Here is a 13,977-nt window from a genome sequence, read left to right on the forward strand (position 1 = left end):
GGCCTCGCGTGATACAGCTGGCGAAGAACGCGGCGAGGTTCTTGGAGGAATTGCGGCTCGCGATTTCTGGCCGACAAGCTTGGGAGGGGAATAATTAACCTGGGAAATTAGGTGTCGGTGCAGGCGGTACATCGGGACCAATAAATTGACGAACGGACGTCGGGCGGTTTCCATTGCGATCGCTATTGTTGCGGCCGAGTAAGGCCCGTCGGTCGGCGTGATTGACGACTAGCCCGCAGCCTCTGATACACATACGTAGACACCGGGCTACAGCTCGGACTCGGACTCGGGCTCGGGCTCGGGTTCGGGCACGCGGACTCGATCCGCCCCGCGCTGTCCATTCCGATTGGTTCAACTTCGGAGGATTGTCCTAGTCGACAATCAACCCGTTTGCCACGCATAAGCGACGCAGAACACTCCGGCCGATGGACACGCTTCGCCAGAGACGCCGTGTCCTCCTTCCTGCCATGCTCAACCGTTCGCGTTTACCTTGTCGCGGCTCCGAGACGAAGGATCACTTGCACAAAGGACCCGGATCGCCGTCCCCAAAGCGATCCTGTGGCAGATCCGTCGGACACATCGTACGACTAATTCTCCAGACATTTTTACTTGCGTCCTTCGGGCAAACAATTCCTTAACGCGTTCCATGCCAAGCCGTTTTCGGCTGGATTTGTTGTTCGGGTCATTTGACGTTTCGACTAAAGATCGATATATTATCACACAATATTTGATTGCATCGTCAATCCATAAGTAGTTAGCTTGTTTAGAGCAGTTATCGCGTCGTGTACCATTTATGGTACATAAATTGTACGTTTGTATTTGTATTTGTACCATTTATGGTACCATTATTATTTATGTACCATAAATGGTACACGTGGTGCTGCGGTCAGTTCGATTGTAAAAATCAGTCAGTCCGAAACTCTTCGATTTGTACAAAGAACCTGCTGTATTCGAATTTGTTGAGCAACGAACGAGGGACTGAAGCAGCAAGACAAAAAACTATAAGAGTAACGACGTTTTGCAGGGATTGCCCGAAAAAGCCATTTTCATGCATCTCTTGTTTTAACAAAGTCAACCATATCATGTAATTATTAATTATTGTATATATAACAATTAGACAAGCTTATGTGCTTTGTTTTATACTGCACGGTTTTTCTATTTTCGATTGTACACAGTGCGACAAATAAGTTTCGAGACTGGCCGAGGAAAACGTCATTGAAACAAGATATATGAGTATTTTTCGATTTTTTTTATTCAAAATATTCTCACCCAGTTTCAATACACTTGTCACAGCGATTCAACAGTGATTCAAATGCGTGTTCTAGCCCATTTGGTGGAACTGCCTCTAGCTCTCGTGTTCTAACCGTCTTGATGGTCGAAATATCATTGAGAAAAAACTTCAATTCAATTAGGGAAAATTTATTGTACTGCCGAAAGCAACTGTCGATGGAAACTCTCGAATGGAAACGCACCATGGGAGAACAGCCTGCAACACTTTATTCGCCGACGCCTGTGCAGAACGAACTGAGCAGAACGAACTCTGCAGAATGAACTGCACGCCGTCATATTTTGCGTACGCGTCTCGAAACGATGCAACACGCAGAAGTGGCAGAAGTTTCCGGTAAAATCGCGGGGGGAAAGAAGCAGAAGGACATTCGTTAGCGCCGCGCCGGCCCTGCAGGCAGTAAATTTAAGAAGTTTGCATCGACGTCGACGCGAAGTAGAAGCGCGCACGCGTTTCCGCGAACCGTTAATTGCAGCCAGTTTACGAGCGGCTCGTCGTCCGCGCCATCCCTCGCGAGGGGATCCGAAAAAATTCTCGCGGATGGAGGGAAAACTTCCGAAATGCTTAACTTTCATTAAACGTCCGATATTACTTTGAATAATGGAATCTACGAAATTAACGGGGAAAACTCTCCGACCGAACTTTTATACGATTCGGCGAGACATTTCCTTTTTTTTTCGGGCTCTCCGAGGAATCCTCTCGCCTCCGGAGGAACCGAGGAAGATTACGGAGCTCCCTGGCGCGGCATTTTCTTCGAACCGGCCCCGCGGTGCACCGAACGTACCCGTATTCTCGCGACAAAATTCTATAACTTCCGTTCTGTTTATGATAAAGATATGAACCAGGGTGGGTTGTTTGATTTATATCGAAAGCATTAATTATTAAAAAAAAATGGTTACAGGTTAGATGTAATTTTTAACATCATTTATACAATTTCATGGTTTAGTTCATTATTATATAAATTCAACTAGGAATTGATTTCATTAAAATTTAATTTAATTGGTTTTCATTGAGGGTGATTGCAATTCAATGAATTTTATTCTAGAAATAAATTATAATTGAAATTAATAATATAGTCTAACCGAGAGAGAGAGAGAGACAAGTTTGTTTTTAGATTTATGATAGGTTATACTTGAATTCCGTTAGAATTCATTTTAATAAAAATGTAATTGAACTGACTTCTGAATTTTCTAACTGTCAGGTTTTACTAAATTTTTGTAATTCCTTTTCGAGACTTTAGCAAGCCACATCAAATAGATTTGGTAGATTTCGCTGAGGTGCACACGACTCTTTTGCACGGCACTAGGAGGATTAAATATAAAATAATAATATTAATATATACGAGCTACTGTGTTCTTCGGTCTATTTCATTACGAAGAAAATCCTTTCCCGTTAAGTACCCAACATATCTGTAACCGATATCGCGGGCTGTAATATTTTGATGAGCACGTAAAAGTAGGATCGGAGAGAGAAATTTGCATTCAAATGCGCAACGAGCAACGATCCTTATGACACAGGACGTAATGAGGCTGTTCTTGATCCTACGTGAGCCCATTCGTTTGACGTAACGTTGACGGATTAACGTTATTCACAGTGTTCTCGTACTTGCCGCGAACATGAAATCTTCCGTGGAGGAACAACGAAGAGGCGGAAATTTAAACGAAATGAAAGGCAATAAGAACTGAAGAACCAGACATCAACTTATTCTTAGTGAAATCTACTTGGTCGTTAACTTACACTTAGGAAAAGTCTACATACACCGTAGAAGACTGAACAACACATTTTAATCGGACCAAACGACTTGATTTGTGTTAAATAGTTGTAGAACTATTGGGTTGGCAACTAAGTAATTGCCGATTTCAGTTATAGATGTCTCTCACTCCCATTTTTATGATATCCGTAAATGTTATATTATAAAATTATTATTATTATTATTATTATGTTATTTTTTATTATCCGCGAATGTTAGCAACTGGACAAATTGAACGCAGCGGTCAAGGAAAAGCGACCAGAATTGGTCGATCGTAAAGGTGTCATTTTCCAGCAGGACAATGCTAGGCCGCACACGTCTTTGTCCACTCGGCAAAAATTGATGGACATTGGTTGGGAATTGATGTTACACCCACCATATAGCCCTGATCTCGCGCCATCGGATTGCCACTTATTTCGATCCCTGGACGACTCCCTTCGTGGTAAAACTTTTAATGACGATGACGCTGTAAAATCTCACTTAACTCAGTTTTTGGCCGAAAAGGATCAGACTTTCTACGAGCGTGGAATTTTCAAGTTGTCAGAGAGATGGCAGAAGGTCATGGAACAAAATGGAAAATACATGATAGATTAAACTTCATTCCAAGTAAAAAGAAATTCTTTATTTCATTGAACAAATCAGCAATTACTTAGTTGCCAACCCAATAGTTTATTAGACAATGAGTTAATATGCTGTGCAAAAACTGCAATTGGTTAACGAGCTATTGTTGCGAGCTATAAAAATTGAAAATTGCGAAAACCACAGTTTTTCACAACTTTTGTCCAAAAACTGGAAGACACCTAAAAGATGTTGTCATCTTTTAATACCTGTCACTTGTCTCTGCATAATTTAAGAATGTCGTTCCATGCAATTGCTATTTATATCCAGTCATTTCAAGCCATTCGGTTGAACTTTAAAAAAGTTATTCCGTTCCAGAAGGTGTGCGAAGACTTTTCCCATCGTGTCTATGTATCCAAGAATAAAACAATGCTGATCTATATTCAACAACTTCTAAAGTGTTATCTGACAACCTCCAAAATCTTATCCAACAACTTTTACAAGTGTTATCTAACAACTTCTAAACCCTTGAGTATTATTCATTCTTCGTCCAACGAAAGACATTTATTCAGTTGGTTGTTGAATTATGACCGCGGACCTAGCATTTCAAAAGTGAAATACAGACCGAGGTCCTCGAAACATTCTACAGAGAAGCAAAAGAACGTCATCCTTTTGTTGGGCAGAATTTCCCTGAGATCTGCAGATTTCAATCGTGCGTTGAGTAGCAAATCGTGAAACCACGCATACTAAATCGGATGAGAAGAGCGTCCGAGAAACCTAACAGTTTACTGTATCTCTCGCCGAGGTCGTTTATCCTGTTTCGCACCGCGAGAAGCCGAGTCGGTAGATAGATGACGATTAATCGGCGGCGATCGGGTGAAATAAAGCTCCATCCTCGTATCTCGTGGAACGAGCTGGCTCGCTCGCAGCCACCGACGCGCGATCGAGGAGTTGAAACGCTTTGTTGCCGCACAATATACTGTCTTCAGTCTTTTCCGCGCGTCACCTTTCCCGGCGAGCGCGTCGCCCCATTGTTCGAGTGTCGCCTCGAATGCAATTTTCCAGCGGACCGCGGTAAAATGTTTGTTTTAACGCGACTCGCGTTGCGTATATTTCTATTTCGCTTGTATTGTTCGCTGGTCCACGGTGGAATTAAACACGCCATCGTGCCGTTCCCGGTTCGGTCTCGATTCCGGCTCTGGAAAATCCTATCGTGCTCACATCGCCGCGCCGGTATCCTGTCGTTCTTGGTCCGATCAAATCTACAGGGTATTCCAAAATTATGGTATTTCCGGGAAATGAGGGGTTCCTGAGGTCATTTGAACCAACGAGAGGCGGACTCGGCCGCGTCACGCCAGCTGATCTCGACGCTCGTTGGTCACTATTTTTTGTTAATAACTCGTAAACGAAACCGCGGATTGCATATTCGCTAAGAAAACAGTTACTTCGAATGACCCAGGGAATCCCTCATTTCCTGGAGGTACCGTAATTTTGGGACACCCTGTAGTATTAGTGTTGTATGTATTCATTGTATAAGTACACTAGATTCTTCCTAATTGACGCTCAGCTTATACACAAAAATAGACAATTTGAGAAGAGGAGATTGTCAACAACTGTGAGATCTCTGTACGATATTTTGAACGCGAGTTACAAAACTTTGAATTTCATAGAAATTTCATGATAGATATTCTTTATTTTCGTTTTCTACATATACAAAACGTGATTTAATTTGTCGACCAAAGAAATAGCTGTTACAGCAATTCTTTTAGATGAAGAAGAGAGAAAGAAGATCAGAAAATCGAAATCGAATCGTTTCGAGACGAAGATGGTAATTATAATCGTAATTATATCGTGTTTGAGACCATTTTAATCAACGAAAAACGCGACGAATACTATGACAAACGTTTCGTACAAAAAGATCACGCGCTTGACGCTTTGCTTGATCGTCGGGCATCTGCAAACGCTTGATCGCTTCCAAAGGTTATTCCATCAGTGATGGGGCTAGAATCTGGACAGTTGTCGCGGGATTCTCCTGTAATGCGGCGTGTTTCGGGGAAACCCGGTTTCTCGAAAGTGACGCGCGACAATAGAAAAAGTGGGAGCGAACAGCGTGGAATGGCCAGCCGATAAAACCGAGAGGCGAGAGCGCTAATCGCGAGCAGGCTAATTACTCGCGAAAGAGCTCGTTAGGAGGGAAGTATACCGCGGCGGAACGCACGGGTAAACACGGTTTTACGAGGAATTAAAATCAGAGAGGACGTGATCGCTGTGACCGTAACAGGAGCCGGCGCGGCCGGAATAGAATCATCCGGAGTCGTAGAAACGCCGGGCGGACACCGTCGAGAGCCACTAAAATTCGTTTCTTATTGTGCCTCCTTCGCCGTCGCGTAACATTATTACGACCGAGTCGTATCCAGCCCGCGAGCCCCGTGATATATACCTACCTGCGCCATCCATGATACCAGGTGGAAGCCCGGTGAGCAATAAAGATCCCTCTTCTAGCCCTCCCACGGCAATCCCCGGGTCCGCGTCCCCTGCCTTCCACCTTTTCTGCTTCCGCCTCTCACAGAGGCAATGAAATAATTCCCCGCGACGCAAACCGGAAAGTCGAGAGCGTGTGACATTCACCCTCGATTCCCCTTTCCTCCGTTTCTAGCTTTTCTCTCTCCTCTCTCTCTCTCTTTCTCTTTCTCTCCATCTCTCTCTCTTTTCCCCATTCTCTCTTATTCTCCTAGGCTCCCTCTTGCTCTCCTAGGCTCTCTCCCTAGCTACCACTCACTACAGACAGAAGAGTGCCTCGTCTTTGTCGATTAGCGGGCTGCCACTCGTCGTCTCTAGCCCTCCCGACGTATAATTCGCTTTTCGAATAAACGGGTTCTCGGGTTCGCACGAGAAACCCGATCCCCGCGCAATGCACAATTATGTGCCCGCGATTCCTGCGTCAGCCGGCACCCGAATCACGCATTTTCAAACGAATTATGTCACGGAGCCGGGAGAAAAACCGTTCATGCCTCAGCCGTTGTCGACTTCGCCGCACTCCGGGCGCAAAGTCTCTTTTGGGCACAAGGATTCCGACCAGTGCGGCGCGCGTTTGTCCTTACCGCAGGAAATAGACCGCAGATGGCGGAGTTGGGTATTATTCGAATTGTTTTCTTGTCGATTATTTCGGTCGAGAATTGACATTACTCGTTATTCGTCACAAATTATTCTATTTATCTCAAATTAGTCGAGTTGATATTACGAAATTATTCGAATAGATATTGTAAAATTATTCGAAGAAACTATTCGAGTAGATATATATACAGGGTGTCCCAAAAATGTCTTGCAATCCAGAAATGGCGGGTTCCTCGGATCATTTGAAGCAATTTCTTCCTTTACAAAAATGTTCTCCGAGGCACCGTTAACGAGTTATTAACGAAAAACAGTGACCAATAAGAATCGAGTACGGCTGACGCGAGGCGGTCCAGCCAACCAGCGCGCGAAGCCCAGCTCCGCTCATTGGCTCGAGCGCCTCGCGCCAGCCGAGCTCGCCTCTCATTGGTCATCGTTTTTCGTTAATAACTCGTTAACGGTGCCTCGGAGGAAATTTTTGCAAAGGAAAAAGTTGTTTTAAATGGCCTGAGGAACCCGCCACTTTCGTATTGCGAGACATTTTAAGGACACCCTGTATATATAATAAAATACAATTATTACAATCTTATATATAAGATATATTATATTATATAAATCTATATATTAGGCTTTTCGGATAAAATTGCGTTTTATTTGTAAGTAAGAAAGACAGAAATCCATGAGAGATTTTTGATTCTCGGAACAAATGCAGAACACTTCTATTTTGCATAAAGATCCGAAACTGTTTCAGTCGAAACCGATATATGTACATATAACAATTTTAGACAGCTATTTTCAGAACGTTTTCAACCTTTGATAGACAATATGCTCGGTTTCGCCGTGGTGTCGTCGACCGAGCGACGTTACGTTCGCGTGGAATCATTCGGATCGATTTGATCCCGCTCGCTCAGAATATCGATCGGTGCCCGTTCATCTACTATTCATCTCTCAATCATTTCGGTCACACAACCATGCATTTACAATCACCTACTTGCAACCACATTCGCCTTGGCCACATCCACGTTCCGACATGACTTGGAAACTGCGACAGGAGAAAGAATTGTTCTCTAATCAGAAATCCTGATTCCTCGTATTTTACGCCGTGCTCCTGCTCTCCGCCGACAGGAAACCACCCCTGGCGAAACGATGCTGCGAGTAGGTTAACGTTCCAGCAACAACTTCCTAAATTGTTCATCTAAGTACATCGCCGCGTTAATGACTTGCGCTACGGAATAACAGTGAATTTGTGTCAGGTCATTTACTTCGTTTAAGTGCAAAGCTGCGTATCCATTTGTTTCGTATCCTCGCGTCGTACAGCTCTCGCTTGTATCAGTGTGAGAGAACAAACGTTGCAACGTTCTGTGTTAGGCACACAGCTCGCAATTATGATACGCGGCGAGCGTGCCATGGGACAAAGAGGAATTCGAAATTTAAAAGAATTTCGGTCACAGCGAGATTTAATTTTCTTTTCATTCTTTTGATATGACCAAAGTCGGACATAATTCATAACATCGTACAATTTTTACAAAAATCGGTACCCTTTTGTTTTCGAGGCTGCCGAATTCGAATACAGTTATCAAAAATTCAACATTCAAAATGGGAAATCAGGCACTGCTGGCATAAGCGCTACTTTTAACTTATTTCTTCTGAATATCGTTAATTTTTCGATATTTGGTTATGATCACATAGTTAGAATTTAAGACGACGATTTTTATTTCAACATACTTAAATACAAAGAATAACTGTGAATAAAAACGTTATTCTCATTCGAACAAACTTTTATCGAATAAACGAAGTAATTCGTTATCTGCGAATAACGAGTAAAAAAGTTGTTCTCGTTCGAATAAACATTTATCGAATAAACGGAGTAATATATTCGTTATCCGCGAATAAGGAGTAAAAATGTTGTTCTCGTTCGAATAAACTTTTATCGAATAAACGGAGTAATTCGTTATCCGCGAACAACGAATAAAAATGTTGTTCTCATTCGAATAAACTTTTATCGAATAAACGAAGTAATTCGTTATCCGCGAATAACGAATAAAAATGTTGTTCTCGTTCGAATAAACATTTATCGAATAAACGAATTCGTTATCCGCGAATAACGAATAAAAATGTTATTCTTATTCTGTTGCTCGTGCATCGAACGAAGTTTGCCGAACTCTGCTTGTAGGAGAGACGATACAAAACAAATGGCAACCAGGTTAACGCCGACACTTCCAGCGAAGTAAGTACATTGCGACACGAAAAAGTGGATGTAGCTAGGTAAAAGTTCGAAGAAGATGGAAAGTCTCAGGCAACAGCTTTGAACTCATCCGACGAACCGTGTATTGCGGAAGACAGTTCTCGCCGCGGTATCGCGCCCGGAAACAATGAATGCGTCTAACGGTTATTCCCGCGTTTCCGTGGGACGTATCAGAAAAAGATGGCGGTGACTCGGTTGGCCGATGATCGAGCACGAAGCACGACGTCGAGGTTCGTGCCGTGCGAACGTCAGTTTCGTGGATTAAAATTGGCGTGGCTCCAGAATCGCGATCCCCGGGTGCTTGGACACCGTCGGCCGCGAGGAGTCCCGGAAAAACGAAGCTGGACTCTTTCCGAGACTCTTGTGCGGCTCGCGACCCCTCCTTTTCGGCAGCCCACCCTCATCCATCCCCTATCCGCCGTCCTCGTTCAAGTTCGCCTACTTCGTTTCGAGTACGCGAACGCCGTCTTTAAATGGAATTGGCCTCGCGCCAGTGAATACTCGCGGTTCAAGGAAATAGGATTTCTCGTTCGGTACGCAAGATTCGGAAGACGTTTGCGCCTCCGCAATCTCTTTTCCAGCGATTTACGCGCGATCGCCTGCGCGCCGCGCACGGATTTCCTCCGGTTGCCAGACGTCGCGGCACGACAAGCCAGATATTACCGCGCGTGGGACGATTTCCGTTTATCCTAACGCGGCGACACATTCTCCACCCCGCGGGACGCCATTTTTCGAAAGCCCGGGCCCCCGGGTATCCGACGCCGGAAACGAAGCGATAAATAAATCGGCCAGCGCCGTTTATGCGCGCCGACTCGAGCAACCGGTCCGGAAAATACATTTCTTTTCTGGAAATAAATAATAGCGAGTCGCAGATCGGAATTCGATGCATTGGCGGAGCTATCGTCGATTTTACGGTCGCGGGAATGCACTGGGGCTGCATAGTCTCGTGTGGCCTCATTTCAGGTCTGCGCGAGTTCTTCGTCCGAAGCTAAACAATACGATCCAGCTAAACGTAATGGAAGATAATATCGGCAAGATCGCAATCAAATTTTTCAACGAATGGTCTCCTTTCAACGAATTGGTGCGTTTATCAAATCGCTCTACTTAGAGTCGTAGATTATTAAGTTGCGTGAAACAGTGTTCGTAAAAAGTCTCATATTATTAAGAATTCCAGTCCATCCAAACCCTTTAGTTTCTCCACGCTCGATGCATTTCTCCATCGCGTGCACCCGCGGGCATGTTTTCCTTTCCACGGTCAGCGAGGCTCGATTCAAAATTTTGATCGAGTGTGACGGATGAACGCGGGGCTCTACCTGTTATAAGCGCGGCTACTTATGATAATTCGTCCGGCCGGTGGCCCGCAGTATTTTCCGCAGGCCATCCATTACCCTCGTGATCGGTATCGGAGACGGCAGCTCTCTGCGTCGCCTACGAGCCAATTAACTCGTCGGGTTTGTGGATGTTACGAGTCCGTGGCTTGAGCGGTAATTAACAGCTATGGGTGATCGAATGAACGATCTCCTTTCAAAGCTGTTCGCGGGATTTCGAACGAGATGGCGGCTGTTTCGATCGAATAAAATCGGAACTTAACCTTTTAGGCTCGACACGCCACTATAGTTGGCTTTCGCGGATATCATCTTTTAGAACGACACGCCACTATAGTGGTTTTCGCAGATGTCATCTTTTAGAACGACACGCCACTATAGTGGCTTTCGCAGATGTCATCTCTCTGGACGACACGCCACTATAGTGACTTGTTCTAGTAGCTCACTCGCTCATCGTTTGAACCAAATAATCGTCTTCATATGCATTGTTTCACACTTCTTTTGTCTTCACATCGATTTATAACAGTCTACAGGGTCTACCCAAAAATGTCTCGCAATCCGGAAATGGCGGGTTCCTCGGATCATTTGAAGCAACTTCTTCCTTTACAAAAATGTTCTCCGAGGCACCGTTAACGAGTTATTAACGAAAAACAGTGACCAATAAGAATCGAGTACGGCTGACGCGAGGCGGCCCAGCCAACCAGCGCGCGAAGCCCAGTTCCACACATTGGCTCGATCGCCTCGCGCCAGCTGAGCTCGCCTCTCATTGGTCACTGTTTTTCGTTCATAATTCGTTAACGACGCCTCGGAGAAAATTTTTGTAAAGGAAAAAATTGCCTCAAATGGCCTGAGGAACCCGCCACTTTCGGATTGCGAGACATTTTTGGGCCACCCTGTATATATAGACAGAATATACAGTATCAGACTCTGCCGTCCAGAGAAATAGCCTCGCGCAGAATTCAGCCGTACCCAAAGGGTTAAGGCCTTGCAAAAAGTTTCAACTCGCGTTAGACGACAAGATACTGGTGTACAAATGCTTATTAACCGCTTGCCGTATTTCGACGAATCCGACTCGTCGTGAACATTTTTAGTAATTACTTATCGAGCATAGATGTTGTTCGGTCCTTTAAAATTCGAATAAAATTCTAATCTCTTTGTTATCAATGTTTCAGTATTCAAATAAATTTAGGCACACAATAAGCATCAATTTTTGTTTACTTTCTAAGAAATTATTGCAATCGAAAAATTTCTAATCGCAGTAACTGCGAAGGAAGTGATATGTCAAGGGATGAAAATCTGTGCGGATGTGTGGAATCCAGCTCTGGATAGTAGCATCTAATTCTAGTATTCAAATAATTCAGAGATTCCAATATATGTATGTAGTACGTTACGGAACATTGTCAACGCTTCCTGGTATGTATATACCCAATGCTCGAATTAGAAATGACCTAAATATACCAATAGTGGCAGAAGAAATGCTACTATACTACAGCAGGTACAAAGGCAGACTGTCTAATCGTAGCAACAAGCTAGCAGAAAATCTAGTTCAAGATATTAGTAGCACTTCAAGATTGAAGAAGTATGAAACACTCTAAGAATAAAAAATAAATGATCTGAAAATTAACGTAAATTAACTCGAACAAAAGAAAAACAAAACATATATTCCGGTAGAACTAGACACCCTCTAAATAAACTATGAATATAAAACAAATTATTTAGGTCTACCGGAAAGTTCTGTCTGATAATGTCATTGCAAATTTCGATAGGTATGCACACGTTCATTTGAGACATATATTTTTGAAAAATGTTGCTCACAAATTGCCATCGCGCTGGCAAGAGGCCATAAGTACCGACGGAAATTATATTGTACAATAAATATTACTAAATTTATGAAAAATCTATTATCTCCTTTCATTTCTTAAACGGACAGAACCTTCCGGCAGACCTAATACATTAATACAAGATAACTATGCAAAAGTCAATGTCGAGCCTGACTCCGATATAGGATTAAAAGTCTCCAGATCCTCCCACCGATGAATAGTGGCAGCCCCGTTGGCAAACTCCAACCTAGATCAACACTTTTGGCCGAGCTTGCGTCAGGAACCACGACGCAGGAGTTTTTCGGAAGACGAATGGCGGGAATCGGAACCAGGTGAAGACAAACGGCGGTAAATCTGGGTAAGTAAACCGTCGGACACTCACCTCCGTGGACCTCGCATACAAGGAACAGATCCGCACCTTCCGGGTAGGCCTCGAACAGTTTGCTCATGTCTCTCCTCTTGGCGTCGTAGATTATCGGCTTGGCTGGCGGCACTGCGAACAGAAAACAGTCGGCGAAACGTGAGCCGGTGAAACGTAATACGTCCGGGACGTCGCCCCGACGTGGAAACGATAGCAAAAGAGGCCGTGATCGCGGGGTAACGGAATAACACCGCGTTCTCGCGGAGACTAGACGGCTGCAGAAGGAAAATAGCTTCCACTCGAGCCGGAGCCTTCCGTTTCCGTCTCTCGGCCCACCTTTTTCCCCTCCACCTAGAGCCCTCCTCCTCATCGTTTTCTTCTTTTACTACTTCCACTTTTTCATCAACCGGATTGGTTCGCGATACAGCCCTCGCTCTCGGCAACCGCAAACAGGCCGAGATTCATCCCGTCACGTCGCGTGCTTCACCGGATGCCGGATGGAAATTGCCCTCGACCATTGTCGCAACGGAGGATGGAAAACGCGTACCCTGTACCGGTCCGCCAATGTTTCTCGGTCCCGTAAGAACTACCCTTTAATCCGCGCTCCTTTGGTTCAAGGATCTTTCCAATCGAAAACGGTCCAGCGAGTTTCACGGTGGAACGGAATATCTTTGCCGCCAATATTAAACTTGGTACCGACTCTCGTAAGGACTAGTCGTAATCGTTAAGAGTTTAACGGCTAAGAAACCGCCTTTAACCCCTTGCGATGCTTTGACGAGTCTGACACGTGATGGATATTTCTAGCAATAATCTGTTAAGTATTGTAATGGTATTTCGTTCTTTTCAGTCTGAATAAAATTTTGATTCTTTGTCGTCGTTATTTAAATATTTCAGTAAATGTAGATATACAATAAATATTATATAAATTGTTTTCTTTTCTTCTTAGAAATTATTACAATCGAAAAACTTCTAATCGTTGCAACTGTGAAGAAAATGGTATGGCAAGGGGTTAAGTACGTTGTCGCCATAGTTTTGGGTTGCCGGGATCGACGATCTTGCGTATGGTGTAGTTCGCAATGGAATTCGAATGCGTATGAATCGGTAAAGCAGTGCCGTTTATATAGTATAGTATACAGAGTGTCCCAAAAATGTTTCGTAATCCGGAAATGGGGAGATTTGAAGTAACTTTTTCCTTAGCGAAAATGCAATCCACGGCTTTGTTTACGAGATATTAACGAAAAAAAGTGGCCAATGAGAGGCGAGATCAACTGGCGTGAGACGGCCGAGCCAATGAGCGGAACTGGATTTCGCGGGCTCGTTGGTTGGGCCGCCTCGTGCCAGTCGAGCTCGCCTCTCATTGGTCAGTGTTTTTTTGTTAATAACTCGTAAACAAAGCCGCGGATTGCATTTTCGCTAAGGAAAAAGTCACTTAAAATGACCTCAGGAACACCATATTTCTGGATTTCGAGACATTTTTGGGATACCCTATAATGTAGTATAGTATAGTATAGTATAGTATAGT

The 13,977-nt window shown here is 44.0% G+C and overlaps 1 protein-coding gene across 2 annotated transcripts in view; it reads right to left on the minus strand.

Annotated features, from left to right (window-relative positions):
- The window catches only part of LOC117219293 (protein turtle homolog B), a 329,095-nt gene that overhangs the window by 161,416 nt on the left and 153,702 nt on the right, over positions 1-13,977 (minus strand). For both annotated transcript variants that reach the window (XM_033468332.2, XM_033468329.2), the window contains exon 5: positions 12,477-12,587. In XM_033468332.2, coding sequence (XP_033324223.1) covers positions 12,477-12,587 — 111 coding nt within the window. The remainder of the gene's footprint in view (positions 1-12,476; positions 12,588-13,977) is intronic.

Source organism: Megalopta genalis, chromosome 2 (genome assembly GCF_051020955.1).
Source record: "Megalopta genalis isolate 19385.01 chromosome 2, iyMegGena1_principal, whole genome shotgun sequence".
In the NCBI taxonomy this organism is placed as follows: Eukaryota; Metazoa; Arthropoda; class Insecta; order Hymenoptera; family Halictidae; genus Megalopta; species Megalopta genalis.